Source organism: Rhinopithecus bieti, unplaced genomic scaffold, assembly GCF_001698545.2.
Source record: "Rhinopithecus bieti isolate Rb0 unplaced genomic scaffold, ASM169854v2 scaffold_13262, whole genome shotgun sequence".
NCBI lineage: Eukaryota > Metazoa > Chordata > Mammalia > Primates > Cercopithecidae > Rhinopithecus > Rhinopithecus bieti.
The window spans coordinates 4,090,942-4,102,995 of NW_016808004.1; the positions used below are offsets into that span (position 1 = coordinate 4,090,942).

Sequence of the window (12,054 nt, forward strand, 5' to 3'; positions counted from 1 at the left end):
TTTAGCCAGGATGGTCTCGATCTCCTGACCTCGTGATCCGCCCGTCTCAGCCTCCCAAAGTGCTGGGATTACAGGCTTAAGCCACTGTGCCCGGCCAATTGCTTTTTTTTTTTAACGTGCAGATGGAATATTTGATCCATTTTAACCAGGCATTTGTATCTTGGTATCCTGTCTTAATTGCTAAAGTCTGTTTTAAGTCTTTAACTTCTATGATCCTCTAGTAAAATGAATGTATGGTTTTAGGGAAATTACAAAACCGGTTGGGGCAGTCCACCCTTGCTCTTTAGTGGTCCAGAGAACGTTGGACCACTGGGATTACAGGCTTGAGCCACCACGCCCAGCCCACTTTTTTTTTTTAACTACTTGTATATCTCTCTCTTTCTCTCTTTGACTTTGTCTGTCTCTCTTTGACTTTCCTTTTGCCTCTGTCTCCTCTCTCTCTGCCTCTCTCTTTCTTTCTCTCTCTCTCTCTCCTTGACTCCCTCTTTGTCTGTCTCTTCCTCTCTGTGTCTTTCTCTCTCTCTTTGCCTCTTGTCCTCTCTGTATCTTTCCTTTCTCTCTCTCTCTGCTGCTCTTTCCTTGCCTCTGCCAGCCGTTTATGCTGCTGTTCTCTCAACCACTGTGTGTTGCAAGCAGGGAAGTTAAAAACCAGCTGGTCTGGATTCTCTGGCTTACAGGTTACAGGTTACCTTGTGCCATACCTTTGAAACAAGGGACGTGTCCAGGCTTCCTTCTAATAGCCAACCTACCTCTAATACTGGCCAGTCTATCTTACACAAAGTTTTAAATTTTCCTGGTGTCACGATATCCATAGTCTCTCTTAAATCCTTTTTTTGAAAATTTTCAACATAGTTCCTAGTAGGGTGGGTTTATCTGTGCCTGACTTACGCTGCTTCAAGACAAAACACCACGCTCACACCACACACACACCACAAAACAAAGAACGGATAAAAAGGGCACACACACACTTTTACAGTTTGCACCAAACCAAAATCAAAACCAAAATCAGAGTATCCAGAAATCCAAGCAAGGTCAAAACCAAAACCAAAGTATCAAGCAATCCTAGTCAAGTCAAAACAAAACCAAAGTGCCAGTACAGGCACACCGTGGGTGATCAGGCCACGCTTCCACTCAAATGGAGTAGGCAAGTTCCCAAGACCAATCCTGTCAAGCAATTCAAACCAAGTCAAAACCAAAACCAAAGTGCCGATAAAGGCACGCTGTGGGTGATCAGGCCATGCTTCCACTCAAAAGGAGTGGGCAAGTTTCAAACACTAGTCTTACCAAGTTTTAGATGTCCAGACTCCAAGGGCCCGTTCCTTCCCGGTGTTCAGCCACTGCGTTGATCCTCCACGGGGGCCTGCCACACACCGCTCTGGCGAGGCGTCCCACCAGGGCAAATGCAGGATCCTCATCGCTCAGGCTGGTTGGAGTCCCCCGCAGGGATGTTCCACAGGGCAGGCTTAAGCCGCCCAAGGAGCTACCTCGACCATCTGCCAATCACCTAGCTTTCCAGTCAGGGAACCAAAAAATATAGCAGGACAGGCAGCAGACAAAACTCCTTAGACAACAAGTTAAAGAAGGAAGGGGTTTATTCGGCCGGGGGTATCGGCAAGACTTCTGTCTCAAGAGCCAAGCTCCCCGAGTGGGCAATTCCTGTCCCTTTTAAGGGCTCACAACTTTAAGGGGGTGTATGTGAGAGGGTCGTGATTGGTTGAGTAAGCAGGGGGTACGTCTGGGGGCTGCATGCACCAGTAATTAGATTGGAACAAAACAAGATAGGGATTTTCACAATGCATTTCTATACAATGTCTGTAATCTACAGATAACATAACCGATTAGGTCAGGGGTCGATCTTTAACTACCAGGCCCAGGGTACGGCGCAGACTGTCTGCCTGTGGATTTCATTTCTGCCTTTTAGTTTTTACTTCTTCTTTCTTTGGAGGCAGAAATTGGGCATAAGATGATATCAGGGGTGGTCTCCTCCCTTAGAGTGAGGGCCAATAAATCCACAGATACTTACTGAGTCAACTCAGGTCTGACTCTAGAGTCTGTGCTTGTAACTACCATGCTATGCTACCTTCTGCTCCCTTGAATTACTGCCAAGTATGTCAAATCTGTTATCCTTCATACGTTAGGAAGTGACTAACATTTATTGAACACATTTATTATTGTGTATGCCAGGTACAGTTTAAATGCTCTACATTATTAACTTGTGTTAACCTCAAAACAACTGTATACCTGTTTCACAGATGAGAAAACTATGGCACAGAGAAGTTAAATAACTTGCCTGAAAATAAAGAGCTACTGAATGGAAGTGGAGCCAGGATTCAAACCAAGGCAATCTGTTGTGTTTTGTTTTGTTTTGTTTTTTTTTTTTTGAGGTGGACTCTTGCTCTGTCACCCAGGCTGGAGTGCAATGGCGAGATCTCGGCTCACTGCAACCTCTGCCTCCCAGTTTCTATCTATACTCCTGCCTTAGCCTCCTGAGTAGCTGGGATGACAGGTGCCTGCCACCACACCCAGGTAATTTTTGTATTTTTAGTAGAGACAGGGTTTCACCATGTTGGCCAGCTGGTCTCGAACTCCTGACCTCAAGTGATCCATCTGCTTCAGCCTCCCAAAGTGCTGGGATTTTAAGTGTGAGCCACTGCACCCGGCCTCAAACCTAGGCAATCTGGTTCTGAAGCCCATGTTTTAATCATTATGCTATGTGGCCGCCATTATCATTGTTATCATATGTCAAAAAAAGGTATTACCTACTTAAGGCATTACATGAAGAATTCAGAAAGCTTTTAGTATGGCTCTGTTGACCTGATGCTTCTTTTAATAAAAACTCTTCACAGTTATTCAATATTTAAGAACTGTTAAAGAGCATAAACTTGGCCAGACATGGTGGCTCACGCCTGCAGCCCTAGCACTTTGGGAGGCTAAGGCGGGAGGATGATGAGGTCAAGAGATCAACACCATCCTGGCCAACGTGGTGAAACCCTGTCTCTACTAAAAATACAGAAATTAGCTGGGTGTGGTGGCACGCACCTGTAGTCCCAGCTACTCCGGAGGCTGAGGCAGGAGAATGGCTTGAACCTGGGAGGTGGAGGTTGCAGTGAGCTGAAATTGCACTGCTGCACTCTAGCCTGGGAACACAGCGAGACTCCATCTCAAAAAAAAAAAAAAAAAGTGTAAACTTACATTATCTCATTTGATCCTTACAAAAACATAGTGTAGTAGACAGGACAGGCACCACTGCCCCGATTTTACCAATGAGAAAACTAAAGTACAGAGAGGCAAGTTGTTTGCTCCTTGTCACAGAGTTGGCTGATAAAGAAGCTGGAACACGGATGATTATCACGCTCTTTCCAGCTGGGCAAACTGAAACCCTGAGTTTTTCAGCTTCCTCACCATTATGTGGTAACAGACCTGGGTCTTCCTTGTTTCTCATGCTTTCTTCCTCTGAGCCTTGGCACATTTCATATTTTGAGGAGAAGCAGCATGGTGGAATAAAAAGTAGAGGGGTCGTGGGGCCAGAAAAGCTGACCTCCTATTTGAACTTTCATTCTCACCTACAAAACAAGGATAGAGAAGTAGCCTCCTACTCACTGGGTGCACAAGCCAGTCTATGTAAAGCACCTGACGCTTGTGGATTGCTATGGTGGATTATTAGATGTTGGAGCAGTATCTGCAACCCTCATCTATAGTCATCCTTGGTATATGGCTTCCTTTCTGCCTTATACACATATGAGCTCATCAAAGTGGTTCCTGTGTGACCTCTTCTTCATAAGGGTCATTTTGGGTTGAATTATCACAAAATCGTTTCTGAATGTCTCATTTGAGCCAAGCCTGAACTATCTTTCTCTTAGATATAAAAATTCATTTTCTCTGAATATCTTGAAATCGGCCTTCCTAAAATATAACATATACGTCTGATTTGCCCCAATCTAAACTCTTAATGTACTTAGAATCTGTACATTTCAGTTTAGCTCTGAATTATACAGTCTTCTTTACATTGTGTTAGATATCTTGCCCCTTTAATTATAGTCATATGCAATTTGAGAGCAATGGCCATGTTTTATATATTTGTGGACCCACATTGCATGGCACTGTCCTAGACACGTAATAAATATAATTATGAGATCACCAGAAACTCAGAATTGGAAAGGACTCTAGACCTTGTCATGCAGTCCAACTGCCCCATCAGGGCAAGAATTCCTTATATATGGCCATCTAGCCCCTGCTTGAACACTCCAGGGCTGGGAGCTCACTCATTTGCAGGCAGTCTGTTCTACTTACTGTAGGATGGTTCTCTCTCCACCTGCCTCTTTTTATAAAAGAGATACATTGTCAGAAGACACACTGTCAGATTCTATTGCAGAGATACAGAGGAATCCTGCAAATTGTCCTCTGACAACCCTGTACCCACCTCACTGTAAACCGATGTCCCACAGTGCTTCTCCAACTCCTGCATAATCTGACCCAGCCCCACTTACTCATTTTGTAATCTTAGGTAAGTTATGTCACCTCATTAAATATCAATTTCTTCATCTTTAAATGAGATAAAAAATTCCAACCTCACATGTTGTAGAGATTAAACATGATAACACATAAAAAGACATGTTGCCTATAGCAAGTACTTAGTAAATACTAGCTGGCATCAGTGGAGAGTTATAGCAGATGCTAGCCTGACTGGAATAGCCTAATAAGGCATCCTGGTTGAGATGAAACTGGAGCTGTGCATTTCAGGGAGAAAACTAGGGAGTTCATAGAATAAGGGAGCATTTGGGAAGGATAGAGTTTTCTGCTCAACCTAAAAGTATAAATTTAAATGCTGCAAGCCTAGTGGGGAGGAGGGTCAGGAGGACCCTCTAGCAAAATGCACAATTTGACATGGAAAGTAATTGGGAATCACTCTAGGTTTATGAGAAGTAGAGTAACAGGATCACAGCAGCAGGTCTTAAAAAAAAGAGAGTTCCTGCTGCTATGTGAAGGTTAAAATAGAAGCAAAGGAGCAGACTGGGAGACAATGGCTGATTTGGATGTGGAGGACTAATCTTTGACATCTAGGATTTTTTAGTTCTACTACTACCTTTTTTTGTTTTATTTCGTTTTTGTTTTTGTTTTTTGTTTTGTTTCCATTCTGGGCCATCAGCTGGTAGTACATCTAGCAGCCATCAGGATTGATGGTCTATAGAACCCTACATCCCTTATTCTAATAGGTTGTTTCAAATCTGTAATGGGCCAAAAACCAGACAACCAATCTTTATTTATCATTCATTCACTCACTTATTCATTCATGTACGAATACATCTATCCACAGCATTTCATTTTATATATATCTAGTATTTTATTACTATCCATAGTAACAACAACCACTGACCTCACTAGGCTCTAGAATAATTTGGAAACGAGTAAGACATAGCCATTGCCTTTAATGGGTTTATTAGACTTCTGAAATAAACAGATTTAAAAAATTAACTCTTACACTCAACAGACTTTGGAAGTACCACAAGAGAGAAATAAACGAAATTCTGTGCCGGGGTTGAAAACAGAGCAAATCAGGCTGCATTTGGCCAGCAAATGTTTTATTTGGCCCACACAGTGTTTTGGTTTTTTTTCAGAGTAGATGCTAACATTTAAAATTAGACCATTTCACACAAAACCCAGATTCCTAGCTTCTGGTGAAAACAGGAAGAGCTGAGCACACTAGGCCATATTCCTGCATGGTGGTAATTGGCAGGAGCTGAGCAGCAGCTGCCCCTTTTAGGACAAGCATGAGCTCTGCAGTTTGCCACACTCCTTGCCACACTCTATTACTCTCTGACATTGAAGTCAAATGTTCAGTTGTCTATCATCAGCTTGTGCTATAGGTACGTTTATAATAAAGTTAAAAATAAAATGATTTTTTAAAACTCAAATCTCTATTAAAAGTACAAATGAAAGATTCACTGATAGGGCTGTGTGTTTCAAGGAAAATGGGGTATAGAATACAAGACTATTCCTAAGGAAAACATACAATTCCTAGTGTTTAAGATGCAAATAAACATCTCCCATTTATGTTACCTGCCTGTCTCCTGTAGACATTTGAGTTTGCCACCTCTGTAACATAAGGAAAAATTAATGTAGGGGCTGAGAGCATTGACGTTGGAGTGAGGAAGACCTGAGCTTGAAAGCTGGCTCCACCCCTCACTGTGTGACCTTGACAAACTACCCACCCTCTCTGTGCTTCAGTTTCGTCATACATAAAATAGAGGCAATTATAGTACCTACCTCAGAAAGTGGTGAACAGAGACAACGAGATGAAGGATAAGAAGTGCTTAGCGAGCACCTGGCACATAGTGTCAGCTACCACTAGTGCCGAACACAAAAGAGAGGACCCGTCTCCAACGTGAGCCTTGAAGGATGTTCAGGATTTCCGTGTGAGATGAGGAGAGAGGGCATGCTTCACACAGAGAAAGATCTCAGAAAGGACTGAACCAAAGACAAGTAACCTGCTCCAGTGGCCAGAACAGAGGCTTCACAACAATGCTGAATGATTTTCAAAGTCAGGCCGAGACCTATCCCATAAATAAATGTATGACAACACAGTCTATGTTATTGATTTAGCCAATAACAATGGAATATGACATTAAATAACTGAATCAAAAGGTGACAAAGTTATTCACCTTCAATTCTTTTTCAAACTTCCCAATTAGGAGAGCTTGTGTTTGATGCTCATTTTGAGCACCTCTCTGATCATATCTGCCAATCTCCAGTTTTAGAGAAACGAGACATCAGGTTTAAAGGCTCCCTAGCAACAACAGCTAGCTACAGCCTTTTCAGTTTTGTTTCTCCCTACTTTAAGTTTTACTTTTACACTTAGAGCAAGCGACGCTGGTTTTATCTTAACACTTAGAGCAAGTGACACTGGTTTTCATAAATGGAGTAATAAAGTTTCCTTGTAAAATGTGAAATCATAATTAAAATAAATGAGACAATTTAGAGAAAAACGTCAAGTAAACAAGAGTACAGGTACTATGTGTATGTGGCAAGAACTGTGAAGCTTGAGCAGCTTCGTGCTGTGTCGTGGGTGTGAGACGAACCTAAGGCAGCGACAAGGCCAGACCGTGAGGGAAGAGCTGCCTCCACTGGCCACTACCTCCAGGAGCGTGGGCACCTCCCTTTGCCGCTCTCCAACCCTCAGGAGCTTCGCCAACCGCCAAGGGGCGGGAGGGTGACCCTGCAGTCTCCCAGGCCGGGGTTCAGTGCCCTCGGCCCAGGCAGCAAGCTCGCTGCCACCCAAGCTCGCTGCCACCCTCAAACACGCTGCAGTGGCTCGCGCAGTCCCCGCGGGGACTCGACCTCCCGCTTTTCGCGGACCGCCCGGCTTCTCACCAGTGCTCGGCTTTATCTCTCCACGTCAACACGGCCCTCATCGCGGCTTCCCTTACGCCTCGGGCTCCTCCTCTCCGCCTCAGCGTCTGTCTCAGCAACCGCCTCACCAACGATAGCCACGCCACAAGCCACTTTGGCTACTTGCGTTACCCCTGGTAACGTACATGCGCGGTAAGCTGAGCGCGAGGTCGCCTTCCTCCGAGTGCGCATGTCCGAAAAGCAAAGCGAGAAAAGCAGCAAAAGCTAGGGTGGAACTGGAGCCCCTAAGGCATCAGCGCAACCAGAGCGCGCGCGATTGGTTGGGGTTTGTGGGGGCGGTGCGCCTTCCTCGACAATGGATTTGATTGGTGAAGCGTGGAAATGGCGGCTGTAACCGAGGGGGCGGCCGAAAAGCAGGGGCGGCCGAAAAGCAGCGGCGGCGTCTGGGGCGCTTTCGCAACATTCAGACCTCGGTTGCAGCCCGGCGCCGTGAGCTGAGGTTTCACATCTTACTCCGCCCCACACCTAGGGCTTCGCAGCGCTAGGCTAGTTGCTGCAGCCGGAGCCTGCTCGATGGGCACGACTGGGTTGGAGAGTCTGAATCTGGGGGACCGCGGAGCTGCCCCCACCGTCACCTCTAGTGAGCGCCTAGTCCCAGACCCGCCGAGTGACCTCAGGTAAATTACTGTTCCCTTTTGGGCCTCAGTTTCACCGCCTGTAAAACGGGATCGGGAGAGTGGACGGTGTGTGGGCCTTTCTAACCTTAGACAGAGGGTCGGCAGAGACCTCGAAGCCCACGGGTTTAGTTACTAGGGGCTGGAGCTCAGGTGCTTTTCCTGTGGGATCAGCCCTGGGGTGCGCCCGACTTCCTCATCCAAGATGACTAGGGAGACTTGAGGGGGAGCCGGGAGGTTTTGTGCAAGAGGTCCCCTTGGGTTGGAGCATCCTAGGAAGTCATTTGAGTACGTGTGTGATAGGAGGTTAAGATTTACCTACTTTTTTCGAAATTTAATCCTAAAACTACTTTGAAAGAGGCATCACCTTCTTTTTACAGAAAGTATTTTACAGAGACTTTGAGATGTTAAGTAACTTGCTGCTAAACTTACAGCTGGCGGAGCTGGGATTTGAGCCCCAGTCTCTTAATAGTTTGTGCTGATTTCACCAGGCTTCAGTATCTTTATCTCTAAAATTGTAAACAGTATTATTTCATAAGATCCGCCCAGCTCCGCAAAATTATTTTACCCCAACTTACATCAGAAAACCTTGATTCTAATTCTAGTTCTTGCAGTTTCCCTATTTGTAGAAAATAACTTGGGTTAAATGATCTCTCTAGACCCATCCACCTTTTACAATCTGTGGTTTAGTGATTAGGATACACTTTACTGAAATTTTTCTTTTTTTAATTTTTGAATTATGTTTTCATCATAGAAGACACACTGGAACATTGATGAAGTTTTAGTTTAGTTTGTTTTTTTGTTTTTTTGAGATGGGGTCTCACTCTGTCACCCAGGCTGTAGTGCAGTGGCACAATCGTAGCTCCCTGAAGCCTTGACCTGCCGGGCTCAAGCAATACTCCTGCCCCCAGCCTGCTTAATAGCTGGGACCACAAGTATGCGCCACCACGCCCCGCTGCTTTTTTTTTTTTTTTTTTTTTTTCATTTTTTGTAAAGATAGGTATCTCACTGTGCTGCCCAGGCTGGTCTCAAACTCTTGGGGTCAGGTGATCTTCCCACGTCCTCCTCCCAAAGTGCTGGTATTATAGGCATGAGCCACCTTGCCTTGCCAACTTTTTTCAATAATAGTATGGGGGAGAAGTATTAGACCAAGATTTGGTAGACTTAGGTTCAGGTGTCTGTTCTGCAAGTAATTTAACCTTTCTGTCACTCAATTTTTTATCAATAAATTGAGAGTTAATCTTTTTTTAATTTTTTTTTTGAGGCGGAGTCTCGCTCTGTCGCCCAGGCTGGAGTGCAGTGGTGCGATCTCGGCTCACTGCAAGCTCCGCTTCCCGGGTTTACGCCATTCTCCTGCCCCAGCCTCCCGAGTAGCTGGGACTACAGGCGACTGCCACCACGCCTGGCTAATTTTTTTGTATTTTTTTAGTAGAGATGAGGTTTCACCATGTTAGCCAGGATGGTCTCGATCTCCTGACCTCGTGATCCACCCACCTCGGCCTCCCAAAGTGCTGGGATTACAGGCTTGAGCCACCACGCCCGGCCGAGAGTTAATCTTATCGTACCTGCAAGGTTACCATGAGGATCAAGAATGAAGGAGATTCAAAAATTCTGTATTAAATTATTTACCTTCTGGAGGGCTACATCTGATGAAAGTGATACACTCTCCCAGAAATTTTACATTATGTAAAACTTTTACCTCATTTATTGGCAGAGAAGAGAGTGTAACTCACTGATTTATTTAAGCATTTTCTGATGCTTAAGAGCTCAGGTTAAGAGCTCAGCTGTTGGTTCATATTCTTAAATTTATGCTAAGTGCCCCCAGAAATCTTTACAATAGCCCTACTCAGTGATTAATCGGAAAAGTTTCTAGCTTGACCTTTTGTTGTGCAGAGATTGCCAACACTTTTAACCTGTGCTAGAGGATATGGGAAGCTTTTGGAAGACAGGAAAATACTCCCATAGCACAAGACCGGTCCATACTGACTTTAATCTCCCCCATTTTAATATGGATAATCTATGTGGTTCCCGCATTATCATGGATTAAAACTGAGTAGGCAGTGGAAGATAAATTTTAAATAAGTTAATCACTTAGACTTTGTTTTTCCAGCAAAGAAGATGTTGCTGTGGAATTGGAAAGAGTGGAAGAAGATGAGGAACAAATGATGATAAAAAGAAGCAGTGAATGTAATCCCCTGCTACTAGAACCCATCGCTTCTGCTCAGTTTGGTGGTACTGCAGGGACAGAATGCCATAAGTCTGTCCCGTGTGGATGGGAAAGAGTTGTGAAGCAAAGGTTATTTGGGAAGACAGCAGGAAGATTTGATGTGTACTTTATCAGGTAAGCATGTAAGATGGTAAAGACAGTAAAGCAAAATAATTTTGTCTGGTCAGGTAGTGGGAGCATAGCAGGAATCTTGGCTTCTTTATATTTTTATCATAAAACCATTGCAGATTCTATTCTTTCAATGTTGCTATTAATTACATCAAGTGATTTGGGGGAAATTACATACATTTTGTCCCTCCTACTGTGAATGGTTAACGGGTAGGTTGCATTTAAGTTATATTTATAAATTTATTTTATATTGTCATAGAGGAAACAAACCATTTAAAAGTGCCATTTATCACTCTTTTTCATTTTTAAATGACAGATGCCCATGGCAACATTTGGAAATTAATTAGAAATCTGAAATGTGGTCCAATTCTTTTAAAAGTCCCTTCTATTTACTAGCAGTAAGTTTCCTTTAATATCATTTTCTAGCCCACAAGGACTGAAGTTCAGATCCAAAAGTTCACTTGCTAATTATCTTCACAAAAATGGAGAGACTTCTCTTAAGCCAGAAGATTTTGATTTTACTGTACTTTCTAAAAGGGGTACCAAGTCAAGATATAAAGACTGCAGCATGGCAGCCCTGACATCCCATCTACAAAACCAAAGTAACAATTCAAACCGGAACCTCAGGACCCGAAGCAAGTGCAAAAAGGATGTGTTTATGCCACCAAGTAGTAGTTCAGAGTTGCCGGATAGCAGAGGACTCTCTAACTTTACTTCCACTCATTTGCTTTTGAAAGAAGATGAGGGTGTTGATGATGTTAACTTCAGAAAGGTTAGAAAGCCCAAAGGAAAGGTGACTATTTTGAAAGGAATCCCAATTAAGAAAACTAAAAAAGGATGTAGGAAGAGCAGTTCAGGTTTCGTTCAAAGTGATAGCAAAAGAGAATCTGTATGTAATAAAGCAGATGCTGAAAGTGAGCCTGTTGCACAAGAAAGTCAGCTTGATGGAACTGTCTGCATTTTTGATGCTGGAGCATGTGGTGAGACCCTCAGTGTGACCAGGGAAGAAAAGAGTCTTGTAAAAGAAAGATCGTTGAGTTCAGGATCAAATTTTTGTTTTGAACAAAAAACTTCCGGCATCATAAACAAATTATGTTCAGCCAGAGATGCAGAACACAATGAGAAGTATGAGGATACCTTTTTAGAAACTGAAGAAACTGGAACAAAAGTAGAAGAAGTTGCGGAAAGGAAGGAACATTTGCATACTGACATTTTAAAACGTGGCTCTGAAATGGACAACTGCTCACCAACCAAGAAAGACTTTACTGGTGAGAAAATATTTCAAGCTATCCAGTGCTTTCGAGCACTATTAAACATTATGTGATGAGAAATTTATAATCCTGCATCTTGTATTCGTGCCTGTACATGGTTAAGATGTGAAAATAGAGCCAAGAAATAGGGCCAAATATGAGATACATCCCTACCAGTTGATCCTAATACTTATCTAACTGATATTCAAGCAGTTTCCTATGGCAGAGAGAAAATCAGCTGACTGCTGTCATGATGCCATGGCAAAGGAGAGTACTACTGTTAACAGCTGCCATTGTCTCTCCCTGGTGCAGCACCTGGGACTCTCCTTCTCAGCAGGGCTTTCCCTTCTTCCCATCCTCTTTCCAGCCAGTAATCTTAAAACTTGAAGGACAATTAAAAGCCTTCACTTGTGAAAAATTTAGGGAAGACTTCTTTTTTTTTTTTTTT

General features: G+C 43.5%; 2 protein-coding genes across 3 annotated transcripts in view; one reads left to right on the forward strand and one right to left on the reverse strand.

Annotated features, from left to right (window-relative positions):
* The window catches only part of IFT122 (intraflagellar transport 122), an 89,110-nt gene extending 81,542 nt beyond the window's left edge, over positions 1-7,568 (reverse strand). Inside the window, 1 exon segment of the mRNA XM_017885022.1 lies at positions 7,369-7,568. Coding sequence (XP_017740511.1) covers positions 7,369-7,409 — 41 coding nt within the window. The 5' untranslated portion in view covers positions 7,410-7,568.
* The window catches only part of MBD4 (methyl-CpG binding domain 4, DNA glycosylase), a 12,691-nt gene continuing 8,197 nt past the window's right edge, over positions 7,561-12,054 (forward strand). Inside the window, exons 1-3 of one of the 2 annotated variants that reach the window (XM_017885020.1) lie at positions 7,561-8,024; positions 10,132-10,362; positions 10,783-11,624. In XM_017885020.1, coding sequence (XP_017740509.1) covers positions 7,921-8,024; positions 10,132-10,362; positions 10,783-11,624 — 1,177 coding nt within the window. In that variant the 5' untranslated portion in view covers positions 7,561-7,920. The remainder of the gene's footprint in view (positions 8,025-10,131; positions 10,363-10,782; positions 11,625-12,054) is intronic. The other variant, XM_017885021.1, reaches the window with a different exon arrangement.